The sequence below is a fragment of the Akebia trifoliata genome, chromosome 9, assembly GCF_017979445.1.
Source record: "Akebia trifoliata isolate Shusen 1 chromosome 9, ASM1797944v1, whole genome shotgun sequence".
NCBI lineage: Eukaryota > Viridiplantae > Streptophyta > Magnoliopsida > Ranunculales > Lardizabalaceae > Akebia > Akebia trifoliata.
In genome coordinates, this window is record NC_141383.1 from 1,844,258 (window position 1) to 1,862,783 (window position 18,526).

General features: G+C 33.2%; 1 protein-coding gene across 19 annotated transcripts; it reads right to left on the bottom strand.

The window, feature by feature from the left end:
* Positions 1–7,210: 7,210 nt before the first annotated feature.
* LOC147394018 (Pentatricopeptide repeat (PPR) superfamily protein) lies at positions 7,211–18,321 on the bottom strand. 19 transcript variants are annotated; one of them, XM_086453862.1, is made up of 6 exons: positions 18,185–18,321; positions 10,901–11,050; positions 8,873–8,952; positions 7,838–7,988; positions 7,532–7,609; positions 7,211–7,402 (listed from the first exon to the last, which is right to left on the bottom strand). In XM_086453862.1, exons 2-4 carry the CDS (start codon positions 11,019–11,021, stop codon positions 7,857–7,859), a joined length of 333 nt encoding a protein of 110 aa, XP_086309988.1. In that variant the 5' UTR covers positions 11,022–11,050; positions 18,185–18,321; the 3' UTR covers positions 7,211–7,402; positions 7,532–7,609; positions 7,838–7,856. The 19 variants fall into 19 exon arrangements, with proteins under 19 accessions (XP_086309988.1, XP_086309991.1, XP_086309990.1 ...); XM_086453865.1 differs by lacking the exon at positions 7,532–7,609 and having other exon boundaries at positions 7,838–7,946; XM_086453864.1 differs by having other exon boundaries at positions 7,211–7,609; positions 7,838–7,946.
* Positions 18,322–18,526: the final 205 nt, after the last annotated feature.

The window sequence follows — 18,526 nt, forward strand, 5'->3', positions numbered from 1 at the left end:
ATTTGTTACATGTTATTATGCTTAAGGTGTCATTGCTCTTGCATATTTGTATCATGCTTTTGGTAAATTTGCAAGGAACAAGTGAAAACGGCAATCAAGACTTATGGGATGTATGCCATTACTACGAGCATCAGCACACGAGTGATTGCCAATTAGCAGAACCATACTTACGAGCCCGGATATTATATCTCCCGAGCATGTAAATGGATGACGTCTGATAAGACATATATTAGAGATCTGCATCATAATGTCTTACCATACTAAATCGAATTATATTTTCTTCTTCCCTTCATGGTAATTATGTTTAATTAAAATTTTTAAATATTATTATTATAATTTTTATATTTAATCATTTTAATAATTTATTTATTATTTTTTAGATTTTTTGGACCCCATATATGCATATTCATCATGATATAGAGATTATGCATACAACCAGTAATCTGAATTTACACTGATTTTGTGTAATTTTTTTACACACTGTTTTATACCATCTCGCGGATCAATGCATGAGATAGTTTTGTCTACAGTAGATTATTCCAGATCTATCGTAATATGGGCTATAGGAGGGAGGAGAGATACAATACCACCTACAATGATGAGAGATTGGGCAGAAAAATCTAATACATTTCCCATACATGGTCAATTATGTTAAAACTTGAAAGGTAATCTTAAATATTATATTTCAATTATGTTAATTATGTCAATTATTCAAGATTTGTGAGGTAATTTTTCAATTTCTTAGACAATTGGTCACTTGGGGAGTTTTGAAGACAGTATGATTGCCTTCGGATGCATAATCCGACATTACACTACATTGAGCCACGATATATGTCTCGTGATTATACGAATGAGTTGTATGCATTATACAGGGATCGATGTTATAATATGGTAATTTATAATATTTATTTTAATTACTTTTAAGAAGTTTATAAATAAAAATATATACTTAATATATTTATTTATTTTTCAGGACGATGTTCTTAATACGTTGATTCCTTAAATCCGTGAGATAGATGTTTATGGAAGAGTCATAGATCAGTTAGAAGTTGATGTCTCGACCTTGACATTGCTACCACCATTGTCTCTTCAGATACCTAAATCAGGTAAGCCGATTTATATAGTTTCACAACGACGACATCATCGACGTCAACTTAAGCCTGACCCTGTGCCGAATGAGGATGATAAAGAGGATGAGGAAGGAAGTGATGAGGATTACGAGCAGTAGCATGATGAGATTGATTGTGTTCAGGCCAGTTAGGATGATTATATACTAGTGCATGTCGACCAGGATGAGGATATGGTATGTTCAAATATCGTGTTTGGTTATTTTTCATCTTTGTTGAGTCCTACATATGATGTTTCATACTGAAAGCGCCCTCAATCCGCGGGGTGCGCGGATCCGCTTTTGACCCTTGAGGTTTGGGAGTCGCCACCTAGTTATTACGGTCTAGGAACCAAATTGACCCTACAATAGATAAAAAGAACTAATCTACTATAGAAATCTGAATCCGGGAATCATGTTACGGGGTTGGAAGGTGTTAGGCACCAACCCCGCCCGGCCAATGCCGGTCTCTACTTATCCCAAATAGATCTACATTGCTAATGATAAACCTAGATTAAAAAAATAAAAAAAAAATTTACCTTTGATCTGCAAAAGTGTTATTCCCTCAGATCTGGTTAGAATGGCTCCTTGTACCATATTCCTTACTTCGTTCTATCTCCGGATCTGATTCCTAATCTCCGAGGTAAGGTATCTCCTTCTTGGATCTGAGTGCTTCAAATTTGTTGTGGATTTTTGGGATGTTTTTTAGAGGTTTTTGGGTGTTTTTTAGGCTAAAATCGGAGTAGGGGTGTTAAGGAAGGAGTTGGGGCTCCAAAATTAGGGTTTTGGGGAGGCTATGGAGGCTTCTTTACCTACTTTTCCTAGGATTTTTTCTTTGATACGAAAATAGGGTGTGGAGGCTCCTATTTATAAGTTTTTTAGGAGAATTAAGGTTTCATTAGGGTTTCTTTTAGGGTTTCAATTAGGGTTTAGACTTTGGTCTCATGAGATGGACTTAGTCTTTAGGGTTTTAATTTAGGGTTTTGACTTTTAGTCTTATGAAATTGACTTGGTTAGTTTAGATTAGGGTTTTGATTTAGGGTTTTGACTTTTAGTCTTATGAGATTGACTTGATTAGTGTTTTGATTTAGGGTTTTGACTTTAGTCTTGTGATATTGACTTTAATACTTTGACTTTAGTCTTTCTTGGTTGACTTTAATGTTTTGACTTTAGCCTTACTTGACTTTAGTCTTACTTGATTGACCTTAATGTTTCTTTTTACATTTTTTAATGATTTATTTATTAATTTTAAAATTTTTAATTATTAAAGTTGTAAAATTACTGTTTTGCCCTCGGAGAGGATTTTTTACGTTTTAAGTCGTTTTTCAATGTTTCAGGATGTTTTGGAATCAGTTTTTCGTAAGAAATTCAATGGGAATGTTGGTTTTTGTCATTTATGAAATTTTTTGTGTGAAATGATCGTGAATTTTATGAGGGGTATTTTCATAATTTTATCAAATTTTGTGAAAATTGGTGAAATGATTTATTTGGTTTCGATTTGTTGTTTTATGTGTTTGAATGGGTTTTCCTAAGCGTAATGTAGGCTCTAGGGTTGTTTTGATGTTAGGGGCATTTTGGTAATTTGGTCATTTTTAGTGATTTTTATCGTGAAGCTTCTTTTTGGTCTACAAGATGATGATTTCTATGTTTCTGGGGTCGTATTTTCCTAACGTAGCGTGGTTTCTAAGTTTTGTCAGTTCGAGATACCTCATCCGAATTTCTGAAACATATCTGGTAATAAAATAAAGCATTGGAATAGACATCCATCATTGGGAACTTTTGTGATCGGGTTGACGAGTTGATTAATCAGGCGGATGCAAAAATGGGGTGTCTACACATACACAGATGAATCATCACACAGACATCATATGCAGTACTCACAGACTCCTCATTATGGTATGTACTCACAATTTTTCCCTATAGATCCATATTAGGTTGTAAAGCAATATGGACATCACATGCAGTATCCACAAACTCCTATTGAGTCATCTCAGTCCTCATCTACTGAGGATTTATGTATTGTTTTACCTAGACGTAATCTACAAAGAAACGTGGTAAAAAATATATGTACGAGAGTTATTAAAGGATGATTGTAGTCAAGACAAGCATTGTCATTTTTTTACTATGTTTTATATTATGATTTATTGTTTGTATATCTACGTGGTATTTTTACCTCTCATTTATCAGTTTCACCATAATTAATTCAATAATCCCTTACTTGCTTAGCAAAAACAAAATAATAGATTTACTACATGCACAATAAACATGTATATAATTTGGATCATTATTGATTTTTGTTGAGCAAGCAAAGGATTAGTAGTTGATGGAGGTAAAGATGGATTCAATGGGATTTGAATGTAGGTCATGAGATCAACTTTTCTTAAGCCTTTACCACTTAACTAAGTTGCACCTTCATATAATTTGGATTGTTATAGTGTACCTCATTTCTAGAGTTAAAATGAAGATAACAAAAATAATAATGCTAAGAAAATAAATAGAATTACCAATCCACATTAAAAAATTGGATCCAAAAATTTATATTAGATATCATTACAAAGGACTTCATGATCATCTTTCCAGTTAAATTCTTAAGTGTATTCTAAAATAAATCATTTCCAAGGTACAATAAACTTCAAAAATCCGATATTACTCTATAATCAAGCACCCGACTATAATTAATTGGATTTTTTTTAAAACGTGCGCAACTTATTTTAAATTTTGGTTTCGATACACAATAAAATAAATGATAGACAAGATTTATTTACGAGGTTCGTTTTACAATCTGACAACTATATCCCCGAGTTCTTGTGAACCAATCCACTACTTTAAGATCTAAATATTGCATAATAACCATTTACAGATATACAAAATTAAATACATCAACGTTAAAAAAAAAATTATAATTATTTTCAAATTGAATTTCTACATGTTGATTGATTGTGTCTAATATTTTCACAATGGCTACAATATAATGGTCGCACATCTTAAACATCAATCTTCTTTCTGTTGACTTTTGGACAACCAAGTCGATGTCGAGTCATGAACGGCAAAATTTGTTCTTCTCGTTGTGGAAGATTTTCCAATTCATATGGAACGAGAATATTTTTCATAGAAATTGTATAACTCTGTTTATATCTTTCAACAATAAATTCATTCGATCAAAATTGATATTTATTCTAACTTTTAATATCGCATGTTTTTATTACATGTTGGCATTGAATACGTGTTTGAACCGATTTTTCACACATACAATATCTTTGATCCATTTAAATTATGTGCGTTTTTTATTTTACACGATCATAAACCTCAAATTTCATATCATTAATAACTAAAAATTCATAATTAATAACATTTTGTATTCTTTTTTGAATTTTATTTTCAAATCTTTAAAACTACTTGAGAATCCTAAGTAAGACTTTTTAATCTACGTCTATCATGGAATTCAATTATTTTACACCTAATACCTTCTAATAATCCGATTATTAGTTTCATACGTAATTTCATTATACATTAATTAAAACTTTCATTAATATTTGATCTTATTATTTTAAAATGAGAAATAGGAAAATGACTTGTTGTCCAATAAATTAATGCATGTGTTGGATTTTCTTCAAATACAATCAAATTATATATTTCAAAATTTTCGCTTTTAATTAATTCTAATTGATTTTTATAATCAATTTCAGTATAAACTTTAGTCGCATTTTCTAAAAATTTACAAAATAAATCAGATTTATAAATTCTTTTTAAATTTGTTTGAAAATGTTGAATATAAAAAAAAAAAAAAAATGATGAAGAAAAACATTTATAAATTATAAATATTATTCAATTTTGTTTATCTAAAATAAATAAAATTTTATTAAAATCATAAAGTTTAAGTGATATTTCAAAACAATTTAAAATCATTTACAAGTATCTTTATTTTCTTGTTCAACTATTGAATATGCAAGTGAAAAAATACAATAATTTAAGTCATAAGAAACCACAACAAGTAATATGTCTTAATATTTATCTTTTAAGAATGTACCTTGTACTTATAATAGGTAAACATCCATTTTTAAAATCATTTATGCATGTCTTACAAAAAAAAAATGTTGAAAATAACTATTTTAATTAATCTTAAAAAAACAAAATCTTTATACATTTATTTTTAAAATGATTTGATAAAAATATTCAATATTTTTATATACCTCAACTTCACAATCATGTATTTCACGATTGATTTTTTCTCTTGTTTTCCAAACATTTATATATGTGATAAATACATTACATTCATCTCTAATATCAACTACTATGGATTGAGAAACATAAAATTAATTATTCCTTATTCAAGTTAAAATTTTATCTTTTATCTAATTATTACTATCTTGAGGATGAGATCGTAAATCTATTCTACCCATACACATGTGAATTGTTTTAAACTTATGTATAGTAAATAAATCGCCATTTATGATTTTTTTAACATACATACGCCATGTACAGTTTGAAACATCACATTTAACTATAATTTTTTCTTTATTATTAAGAAGATAATTTATAGAAAAATTATTTGAAATAACTAAAGAAATAATTTTCTCTTAATTCAACTACATTATTGAAAGTTTTACAAATATAAATATATTTTAATCGTCTTCAGAAGAACTCAAATTTTTATCAACAAGTGCATTTACATCACTATCAAAATCATTTTATACTATAACATTAGATTCATTTGAACCATACGCAATATTATAGTCAATATTGATATTTAGATATTGATTTGATAAACTAAACACACTTTGATCACAATTTGATTAATATGTTCTAATATTTTCATGTTTTACCACAAAAATAATTATACTTTGAAAATTTTGATTACTATTTAATATATATTCCAAAGTTCCTTGATCAACAATATCAATTAAAAAATTATTGTTATCTAAATTGATAATTAACTTCATTGAAAATTGTTGTCGAATATTGCAAATCGAAAAAATAAGAATTTGTAACTCAGAATATGAAATTTATGATAGTCAATAAAAGTCATGCACTTCCACCAATATACGTGATACATTCAACATAACCTCCATATCGACAAATAATAACTTTTGTAGATATCTTCGATTGAATTATAAAATCTTGTAATAGAATTATAAGAATTAAAAAGAGAATGAAAATTGTGAGACATACGAGTGTAATATAATTTTATATAAGATGCAATAGTTATAAATTTCACATTTTCACAACGGATAGATAGTGTTCATAAAACAGTCTTATTCAACATTTCGGCACTTACAGTGCCGAAAAAAAATTCTAGAAAAAAAAATTCAATTTTTGACACTTTTAGTGCTAAATTGTTATATTTTTTATAAATATAAAAATATTAATACTTTTTTTATATAATTTAATTTAATTTATATATATATGGAGAGAGGATAACGTTCAATAGCCAATGTTAGGGAGCCAACATGTTTGTCCTATATGATTTAAAAGTTTCAAATTGGGCTGATTTTTTATAAGGATGAACCTTATGCTGAGAAGAACATCCTCACAAAAAATCCCCCCAATTTGAAACTTCTAACCCCATAAAAAATGGCTTAGAAATTGTAAACTAGTTTGATGGACTTGGAAGTTTCAGATTGGGCGGATTTTTTGTGAGGGTCTCGTCACCATAGAGATCATCCTCACAAAAAATCAATTCAATCCGAAACTTTTAAACCATATAGGAAAAACGTGTTGACTCAATGTTAATTGCCAAACGCCAGCCTATATATATAATGAGTTACAAAATGAGCCATAAATTATTGTAGTTTCCTTCCTCTCAGTCTTGCATGGTAATACATTCTTTATTTTCTCTTTAACTTAATTAGCAAGGCATTTAAATGACTTCTGAAAACCAATAATAGGATGAATCTACAAACTTAACTCTATAACATAAAAATTAGAATATATGGGGTTGGCTCACCAGTTCAACTAGCACCAAGGGTTAGCTCCCTCTAGTTGTGTGGTAGAGCTTGGGTGGCCTCCTTACTCTATTGCATGTTGGAAAACTTTTTTGGGGTTGGGGCATGCAACTGTAAAGACTAGTCACATCCCAAAGGATGTGGGGATACCTAGCAATATTGAAAAAAAAAAAAAAAAATTAACACACATCTTGGAGTGGCATGAGCAAAAGTTGGTGTGGCAATAGAAGCTCTCTTATTAAGGGAGTGGGGTTTCTGGAAGCCTCATCATCGGGAGGAACAGCCTCTGATCTAACTCAAAGTTGGCTGTTCATTGGCAGGGTCCTCCCTTTCAGCAAATGAAGCATAAATAATCCTGAGCCATAAACAAGAAAATAACACTATAGAGTTAACGAGAGAACAATCCATAAACCATTTGGGGTTAGGAAAAATATAGTTGTAGAGTATATATGCTTAAACCAAAACGAGGAAACAGACACTTTAGCATTGGCTCTTCAATTTTCCTCTTGGATTGTGTACAGTTTTCCACTCAAATTTGTCGGCAAGTTAACTTTCTCCCTCCCTGGATTCAAGACATTTAAACTAGGGACTAACATGATCTTCATATGCAAATTACGCATATTAGCAAATGTATAAATATACATTATAAACAAGTTGTTCACAAAGTTCCTAATGTGGACAATAATCTTAGCTATTGTGCTTTCCAACTTGAGGAACTAACGATTTTAGAGAAAAAGATTTCAAGATCAAAGAGAATGTATCATAAGACTAGTCGAAAGCGGTTGGTTACCTGAGTAAAATAGCGTGTGTCAGGAGTTCCATCCAAACTTAGTGTCAGATATAACACCATTGTGAATTTCTCTCAACTGCAAAGATGATATATCTGCGTTCACATGTAGCTGCATGTACATGTTGGACTGTTCACTCACTTTGCTTTGGGACTGAAGAATCATATACAGAAATCTTTGGTTCAAATATGAAAGAAATGCTTAAAATACCCATAAAAGTGAATGCTTTTTTAAGTGTTTAAATGTGTTATACATCACGTATGAATAAATAAATAAATAAAATTCAAGCTTTAGCACTATAGTTGACTGGAAGGTATCACCATGTGAAAACTATAGATAAATACCACTAAATAACTAACTTGTCAAACATAAAAAATATAATATGTTTGTTATCAGACATCATAGATTCATAATATAACAAACAATTCTTAATGACACAAACACCCGGTTAAGTTGCGCTAGCAAAAGGGTCACCTAATATGCAATTTGTGATGCATTAGGTAGATATTTGGGAAATAATAATATCCCATGAAATCAAATAACCATTGCAGATTTTAGCTAAATATAACTGATAATAGATATTTATCTAAATTACTATAGGCATGCCAATATTAAAAACAAATGGTTGGCTTGGAGGTCTAGAGTCCAAAATGGAATTAGCTGACTTCTTGATGCAGCAAATAGAAAAAGTCAATTTGCGGCTGGTGTAAAGAAAGATAAATTTATGGTAGAGGTATGTCTAAAATCAACACTGCAAATAAAAGATTGAAATATCTCTGAAGAACAAGTTTCTTTTCTTTACTAAGTCGCCAAAAATGAGAATAACCCTATGTATAAGTTAAATCCTATGGTGAGTCTAACTTAACTAACAAGGCATCTAAATGACTTCCCAAAACCAATAAGGAAGAACTTACAAACTTAATTCTATGACACAAACAATTAAAATACATCCAGGGAGTTGGCTTAGCAGTATAACTAGCAAGAGGGGTTTGCTCCATGTAGTCGTGTGTTTGAAATTGGGTGGCCTACTAACTTACTCTGTTTGTTGGGAAACTTTCATGGGGTTGGGGCGTGTAACCATAGGGACTAGTCCCATCCCAAAGGATGTGGAGATACCCTACGATATAAAAAATAAAAAATAAGCTACCCCTAACATTTACCAAATGCTTAAAACACAAAACAAGACATGATCAATAACTTGTTAATATTAATTCGCGAGTGGTGAGTGGTAACTTATGAATAGTTATCCAGGTTCAACTTCTTGATTGCCATCTAATTCTACTCGCTTTCTCATTCAATGCTCATCATCATTCCCACAGTTTGATTAGGTGGCTAGATAGCCAAAAAGTATTACCAGCCTCATTGACAAATTCAAACTAGATCCAAAATTAATTTTCCATATGCTTTCCTTTGCTGTGAAAGTCTGAATACTTGCGTGGAAATAAAATGAAAATGGAGAAGCATAAGCCGAAAAAGTGGAGTTTATGAGAGAATTCAAAACGGACTTGGGGTTGGAGAAGGAAATAGATGGGAAAACAATACTAAATCCGTGATGGCATATGACCCTGCGATAAAGTTTAATTACTTTTAGGAAATAAAAGCCAGATATACAATTTTCTATTTAGGAGAAGTGAACGATGAACATGCACAGACTGTAAAGTTAACCTTTGAATAACTCTAACTACACACCAAAAGCTACTTGTATTTTATATTACATAAAAGACAAAAGAAAGGGGGGATGAAAATAAACAATGTTAGAGAATAAGGTGACATAACATAAAAGGAGAAAAGATGTTGGATTTTCCAAACAAATTAATAAAGAAAAAAAAACGGTGGAATTTAGAGGCAGGTACCACAGTCATGTGGGATGACGTAATTGAAGGCATCGAAATAGTTCCTTGATGAGACAAGGAAAAAATATCACATAAAGGAAAATTGGTGGTGGAATGTTAATGTCCAAGGGGTCATTATAGAAACAAATATCTATTACAAGTTGTGGCAAAAGACTAGAATTGAAGAAAACTTAGAAAAATATAAAAACAAAAAAAGACATAAAAAGAGTGGTAAGTGAAGCTAATCACGAGCAAATGGAGATCTCTACAACAGTTTTGGTACTAAAGAAGGTGAGAAAGATGTCAAAAAGTTGACATGAATTTGAGAAAGGAAAACTAAAGATATAGATAATGTCATTGTCAAATGCACGAAGGGCAGAGATGAGAGAATTCTAGTAAGAGGTGAAGAAATTAGGGAAATGTGGAGGAATTATTTTCAAAAATAATTAAATGAGACTTGGAGCTAGACAGAGATATAATAAGATTCAAAAGCACACATACTCATGTAAAATTAGGGTTTCAAAAGTGAAAATAACTCTACCAAAGATGAAAATAGATCTTATAATCGAATGGTATCCTGATAAAAATACGAAAATGCATGTGAGGTTTTGCATTGTCCTAGCTAACTAAGCTATTCAATAATATTTTAAAAACTAAGAAGGTCCACTTAGAGTAATACCAACTATCGAGACGTTAAAACTTTATGGACCACGATATGAAACTATGAGAAAGAGTGATTAAAAAAAAGTGAAGACAAAAAAAAACTGATATGTTTGATAACTTATTTGATTTTATGCTTTGATAAATCAACCTTCAAGGCTTTCTTCTCTACTTAGATAAATGATATATTAGTAGATACATATGCTTAAGCCAAATTACCAAAATGAGGATACATACACTTTAACATTGGTTCTCGAATTTTCCTCTTCGATCGTGTACAGTTTTCCATGTATAACATACTCAAATTTTTCCACAAGTTGACTTTCCCCCTCCCTGGATTCAATACATTTAAACTAGGGGCTTACACAATCTTAAGTTGCAAATTGCGCATGTTGGTAAACGTATAGCATTATAGCCAAGTCATTCACAAGATATTAGCTAATGGTCATGGTACCAACAACAGTAGGGTGTTATTGGAGTGCCTTCCAATCTTGAGGAACTAACAATTTTGAGAGGAAAATACTTCAAGATCAAAAGAGAATGCATCACTGACTGTAATAGAAAGCAGTTTACCGGTGTAAAATGGCCAGTGTCGAGAGTTCAATCCAGACTCAGTGTCAGATATCACAACATTGTGAATTTCTCTCAACAATGAAGAAGATATATCTGTGCTCACATCTAGCTGCATCCACATGTTGAACTCTCGCTCTTTCTGCTTAGGTACTGAAGAAACATATATACAGAAATCGTTAGTTCTTCTAGATACCCATATATTAAAATAAAAATACCTTTGGTTCAAATATCAAAGAAATACTTAAAATACAATAAAAATGAATGTTTTTAAGTGTTTTAATGGTCCATACATCACATGAATAAATAAATAAACAAAATTCAAGCTTTAGCATTACAGTTGACTGGTAAGTGTTAACTATAAATAAACATCACTAAATAACTAACTTGCCAAACATTAAAAATATAACCTGGTATCATAGATTCATAATTACAAACAATTCTTAATAACACAAACACCAAGTTAAGTTGCAAGCAAAAGGACCTACATAATATGCAATTTGTGATGCATTGAGTGGGTATTTGTGGAACAATAATATCCCATGAAGTATTTGGGAGGTTAGAGATGTTGAAGAAGGCGCTTTTGGAGGACTTAAGTATTCTAGAAAAAAGAGATGAAAAACAAGAGTTGTCAAGGGAAGAAATTTTGAAAAGGAACAATTTAAAAGAAAATTTTCAGAAGGTGGCATTGATGGAAGAAGTGAGTTGGAAGCAAAAATCACGGGTGAATTGGTTAAAAGAAGGGGATAACAACACAAAATACTCTCATAAGAATAGCAAATGACTGGAGAAGCTTCAACCACATTAGACATATATCTATTGATGGAGAGCATATCGGGGCGGGGGGGAGAGAAGTAGAGAAGGGATAGTGGAGTTCTACAAGAATCTTTTTGAGGATGATCAACCGGTTCGACCTTTTCCTGAACTCCTCGAGTTAGGCTCCTTAACCCCGAACCAAAGTGCCTGGCTAGAGATAGGGCTTAAAATGGGACGGATTTTATCTGAAATCTGAGTGATCCGAATCCGAATTTAGCGGGTTTGGTTCCTTCAAGTATATTCGAATTAAAATATGGTTCGGATATGGGTTGATGTCCCTTGACCCGAGTTGAATCCATCCCTATATCCGCTAAGATCTGAATGATATATTACTTTGCAAGTTGTATTTTTATATTTTTCAAGCTATCTTTCATCAACTAACAACGGTTGGGTGGTCAAGGCCTCTCTTCAAAATGGAAAGGACTTGAGTTCAAGTCTCCATTTGACTACATTTTAGCAATTTTATTTGAAATAACCTTTAATGGTTAGACATTATCCGATCTGACTGACCCGAATCAATTAATCCAGATGGATCGGATCTAGATATGAATTTAATGAAAGTTAAATGGTTTGGATATGGTTTTGGATATGAATCCAAATAAAAAAAATTGGATATGGATATGGACATACTCATATCCGGATCGAACCTGACCCGTTTAAGCCCTAACTAAAGAGATCCATCGAGGAGGATGAAATGACGAGGGCTTTAGCTTCAACGAGCAGGGAAAAGGCACCAAGTCCAAATGGTTTCACCATGGCGTTCTATAAAGGTTGCTGGGACACTATTAGAAAGGACTTCATGGGGGTGATAAAAAAAACTTCAGGAGAGAGACTATTTTGGACTACGATCTGAACAACACTTTTATTGCCTTGATTCCTAAAAAGCCAAGTGCAGAAGATATTGCAAACTTTAGACCTATTGGCTTCATGCGATTGGCTTACAAGTTACTAACAAAGGTATTGGCTAACAGATTGGAAGAAGTGATTGCTTGTTTGATTGGCTCGGAGCAAGGGGCATTTGTGACGGGGAGACAAATTCTAACAGAGTACTAGTTGCCAACAAGTCCATCAATTCTAGAAGGTGGTCAGGCAAACAAGGTTGAGTTTGTAAAATCAACATGCATAAAGCGTATGACCATGTAAATTGAGAGTTTTTGAGATATATAATGTATCGCATGGATTGAGTGAGTTATGAAATGTGTTTCGACAACTTCATTTTTGACCTTGGTGAATGGTAGTCTGACCACTTATTTTAGAAGCTCAAGGGGTCTAAGGCAAGGCGATCCACTCTCCCCTTTGCTGTTTGTGTTGGTGGTGGAAGTTTTAGGGCGTTTTCTAAACAGAGCTTCTAGCCTAGGGGAGATTTCGGGTTTTTCGGTAGATGGTGAGGATTCAAGTGTCGTTCCTACACTTTGCGGATGATACTCTAGTCTTCTTGGACGCGGTGGATTCTCAAGTGAAATATTTGAGAGGGTGTTATGTGTTTTCGAGGCGGTGTTAGGGTTGAGGATCAATTTCAAGAAGAGTAAGATGTTCGGGGTAGGGAGAAACATCGGATTGTCTAGACTGACAGCACTCTTTAGCTGCCAAAATGAGTGTTTCCCTTCCTCATTTTTGGGTTTACCTTTGGGTGCGGAGAATAGGAGCAAGTCGATTTGGGATTCAGTGATCGAACGTATGCAAAACGGTTGAGCTCTTAGAAAGCTAGATACTTATCTAAGGGGGCAAACTTACCTTGATTAAAAGCACTTTAGCAAGTATCCCGATCTACCATCTTTCTTTGTTTTCAATCCCAAGGAATGTGGAGAAAAAACTAAACCAATTTGTTAGGGACTCCTTAAGGAACAATAAAGACGGGGTTAAAAAGATTCATTTAGTGAATTGGAAGGTGGTCTGCAAGCCAAAGAAGAATGGGGGTCTTGAGATTCAGGGCTTTAGCGTCGCAAACAAGACTTTGTTGGGAAAGTGGTTGTGGAGGTATGGTCCTAAAAATTCTAACCTGTGGAGAAGGATCATCAGAGCAAAGTATATGGAAAAATGCTATGGATGGGAGTCCAAGGAAGTCAGGTCTTCGTTTGGGTGGTGTTTGGAGAGGTATTATGAAAATTGAGTCGGATTTCAGAAAGTCGAGTAAGTACAAGGTGGGGAAGGGAGATAAGATCAGATTTTGGGAGGATTGGTGGTGTGGTGATTTAGCTCTATGCCTTCAGTTTCCTCATCTCTATAATATTTTCTTAAAAAAAGGGTTGTCATGTGCTACTTTCTTGAATCTTGAGGGAAGCGAGCCAATTTGGAGTTCAGGAGGGATTTCACTAATTGGGAACTTCAAGATCTAATAGACCTGACAGCTTAGCTTGATCAAGCCCGTTGGGATACCACCAAAAACGACGAAAGGGAGTGGACTCTTACTAAAGGAAAAGTTTTTTGTTAACTCATTCACCTCAGGGTTGGCAACCGAAGCTAGTTCTATTAGTCACTTCCCTGTCGGCTTCATTTTGGGTTCGAAAACTCCATCCAAGGTACGTTTTTTTCATTTGGGTAGCTGTGTTGAATAAGATTCCAACTCTCGATCTTCTGACCCATAGGGGATTTGTGCCTCTTCATTTATATTTTCTTTGCAACTCAACTGGTGAATCTGTGGATCATATTTTAATCCATTATAGGTTTTCTTTCTCCATTTGGCCCTATTTCTTTGACCTCTTTAAGGTTTCTTGGGTGGTCCCAAATTCTGTTTTATTACTTATTCAAAGTTGGGACACTACTTTTTTTCTGGGAGAAAGAAGACCTTGTGGAAGTTTTGACCTTTAGTTACTGCTTGGGGGATTTGGTCGAAGAGGAATATGAGAGTTTTCAAAGGAAATGAAGCGTCTATTGAGGACATGGTGCTAAATATCCTTGGATTGTTATTTTTTTGTGTAAATTATGTCCCGATTTCAAGGGTGTTTTCATTGAGGATTTTGTATTTAGACGGGACTCTAGGTGTGGTAGTTAGGCTTTTCTCTTTCTTCGGTGGTCACCTCGACAAACCTTTGTATCTTTCATCTTTTTCATGCTCAATAAATTTATACTTGTCAAAAAAATAATATCCCATGAAATCAAATAACCATTGACAAATTTTAGCTAAACATAACCGATAATAAATATTTAATTTGATTTTATGCTTTGATAAATAAACCTTCAAGTCAGTCTTCTCTACTTAGATAAATGACAAAGAAGTATATATATACAGAAGGAAAATCTTTATATGATTTTTATTGACTAGGAGAAAGTATATGACAAAGTACCTAGAGAGCTAATTTGATGGGTTTTAGGGGAAAAAAAAAAAGATTTAATTAATACATTGACTTAATTAAGGACATATATGCATGGAGTTGTGACTAGTGTAAGGTAAATGGAAATGAAATGAACAAGTTTCTAGTTACAATTGGTCTACATCAGTGATAGACTTTGAGTCAATATTTGTTTGCTCTAGTTATAGATAAAGTAGCCACACATGATTTTTTTTATGGGAAAAGTAACAACACATGATCAAGAGCACATGTCTTGGTATGTTATTTCAGATGATGTAATATTAGTTGGTGAGACTAAAGAGGAGAAAACAAAACTCGAATCATGGAGAGAGGTATTGGAGACCAATAACTTTAAAAAAAAAGTAGAACCAAGATCAAGAATGTGGAATGTCAGTTTAGTATTTACATATAGGATGAGGAATCTCCAGTAAAAATTGATGGTCTAGAAATTCTCTAAAAGAAGCCATTTCCATTATCTTGGGTCTACCCTAAATATGGATTGGGATTTGAGGAAGATATTACTCATAGAATAAGTCGAATAGTTAAAGTGGAAGTGCTTCTTGGTTGTTGTGCAATACACTTATCAATCAAATTAAAAGGAAATTTTTTTCAGACAATAGTAAGACCAACTATGCTTTATGGAGCTGAATATTGGGCAGTCAATAAGTGCCATGGTAACAAATTGAGTGTAAAAGACTAAGAAAAATAAAATTAGTAACCAAAACATTTGGGAAAATGTGGGAATAGCTCCAATAGGAGATAAAGTAAGAGAATGTTGACACAGATGGTTTGGGCATGTTCAATGAAGGCTGATTACTTGTTCAACATGGATTTGAGGTAACCTCTTGGGCTAAGTTTGAAGTAATCATGTTTTAAAATAAATGTGGTTAATGATTCCCAAATTAGAAGATAAATGGGCAGAGTTGAAAGTAATACTACACTGAATACAATTTGAATTCCAAAAAGCTTAGACTAATTTGATCTATGTGCGTATATATATATAAGAGGGATCATAAAATTGGAAATACCTCTGTCTGAAGCCTCGCTTAATGCATCCATGAATCCCTCACAAGACCAAGAACATGGTACATATTGTGAACTATAGGTTTTGATCAACTATCCATCAACCTACTGAAGCAGCCATGTCAGGAAGGCCATCAGAGCACGCACTATCCATAAATAAAATATCCCCTAAATAACTATTCAACAATGGATGATATACATCACCAACTTCTCTAGCATTGGCAAGATGATTAACCAGAAAGGCATATGTGGCCTTGTTAGGCTTCAAACCTAAATCCCGCATCTCAGTAAATAGATGACGTGCTGACTGAATGTGATATGATTTCAACAAGAAACCAATTATCACGTTGAACGTAACATAGTCCAGTTCAATCCCTATATCGGCCATATCTTTCAGCAACCATTTAATCAATTTAACTTCTCTTGCCCTACAAAGGCTAGATAGCATTACATTGCACGTATACGTATTAGGAACTATACCAAACTCCTTCATATGGCAGTATAGATGACATGCCTCTTCAATTCTACCGCCCTTTAAAAACCCATGGATAGTGACAGTGTATGATACAACATCAAGAGTAAACTTTTCAACAGCAGCCTTCCTAAACAATTTGAGGGCTCGATGAAACTTACCCAATTTTATAAGCTCGTCAACAATTACAGTATGTATGTGAGGATCCAAACAAAAATTATTCAACACAATCCCATAGTACACATTAATTGCCTGATCAATCCTTCCTGCTCTGCACAGAGCACTCAGTAATCCAACATAACTATACCCATCTGGCGTAAAACCTCTCTCTATCATTTCGTTATAAAAATCTACAGCATGTGAAGGAAATCCTGCCTTGCAAAAATAAGTCAGAATAGAGTTACAAACTACAATGTCAACAGAGACAACAAGTCCACTAACTAATTGGGGAAAGTGTGCATATTGTCGGGACAAACATATCGTGGACAATATAGAACAAAGGGTAAAAGAATCGGGATGTAGATTTCTTTCAGGCAAGGAAAGGAAGACGTCTAGCGCATCGTTGTACATCCCAACCTTAGATAGACAATCAATTAGGACATTACAGAGAACCAAGTCAGGCATACATCCCTCTGATTCCATTGTATTTAGAATATGTATTGCTCTATCAAACATTCGAGCTCCCATAAATCCCTTAATTAAGGAAGTATATGTTACAACATTCGGAGAACACCCACTCTCTATCATATTTTCCAATAACTGACTTGCTTCTTCAAGTTTACCTACTCTGCAAAAACCATCAATTAATATACTCCAAATAGCCACTGAGGTCGAAATACCCAAAGTAATCATCAAACCCAAGACTTGCAATGATTCCACCAGGCTACCCGCTTTACATAAACAATTCAAAATCATACAAAAAGTCTCCATGTGAGGTTTAAACCCATTTTTCACCATGATTTTCAAAACATTCTGAACACTAGAAACATCATTCAACTTGCAAAGATTACAAATTGCAATATTAAAAGTCAAGAAATTAGGATACTGGGTATCTCTCAAAACCCCAAGTGCCGCATCAACACGCCCGATCCTAAACAATACATCGATGATCATGTTTTGGGCAAAAGTGTTTGGAGTGTACCCATGATTACCCATCTCTTCAAAAGCCTCCAATGCCGATAAATACAGTCCTCCACGCCAATAAATCCTTAATAGAACCAAGAAAGTTTGTGCCTTTTGAATACACCCAAAGCTCTCTAATTCCCTAACAACCCCTTTTACGGATTTAAACCGATTGGTGAGGCGATCAACAATGGGAACCATTCGATCAAAAGATTGAGATATATGGGCGTAATTCGGTTGTCGGCCACACCATAAAAAGAAGCTCAAAGAAATTATATCAGATGGGCAGTTCGATAAGGTTGTTTCAACTATTCGAGGTTCAATACAGATTTTATGTCTCTCGGGAAATTCTGAATTGGGGTTTTTAAGGATTCTATTTGGTATTGTGTGTAACAATCTTCGTCTCAATATCATTGTAGGTATTTTTTAGGGTTTTAGATGAAGTTAGAAGAAAGAAGATAAAGAAAATAAGGAAAAATTGGAGTTTTAAGTAGAGACGATTCATAGAGATGAAAGCATCAAAAGAAAACTCACAAAGAAAAAGGAGTGAGAAGAGGTACACACCAGAATCTAGGGTTAGGGTTTTATAGTTTCTTCTGTGACTTCAGATCCAAAGAGGACGATCGACTTGGTGTTTTTCTGCAAAACCCTACGAAGGTTTTCCTCTTGACATTCTCTTTTCAAATTTTTTTTTTTTTTTTTTTGTTTGAGAGATACTATTGGCACCCCAAAGTTTACTTATTGAATTCCAAATAAAAATAAAGAAAATAAGTTTTTTTTTTTCCAGAAGATTACTATTTTTTTAGTTTAAGATTTTTTATGAGCCTAATCATCAATTATAAACAGCTACTGATATTGTTTGAACGAGTGTTATAATGTATTGGAATGTTGAGATTATTATCTGAG

Excerpts from the sequence above, each read along its gene's own strand:
- LOC147394018 (XM_086453858.1), bottom strand. The coding sequence starts at position 18,034 with ATGATATTGAGACGAAGATTGTTACACACAATACCAAATAGAATCCTT.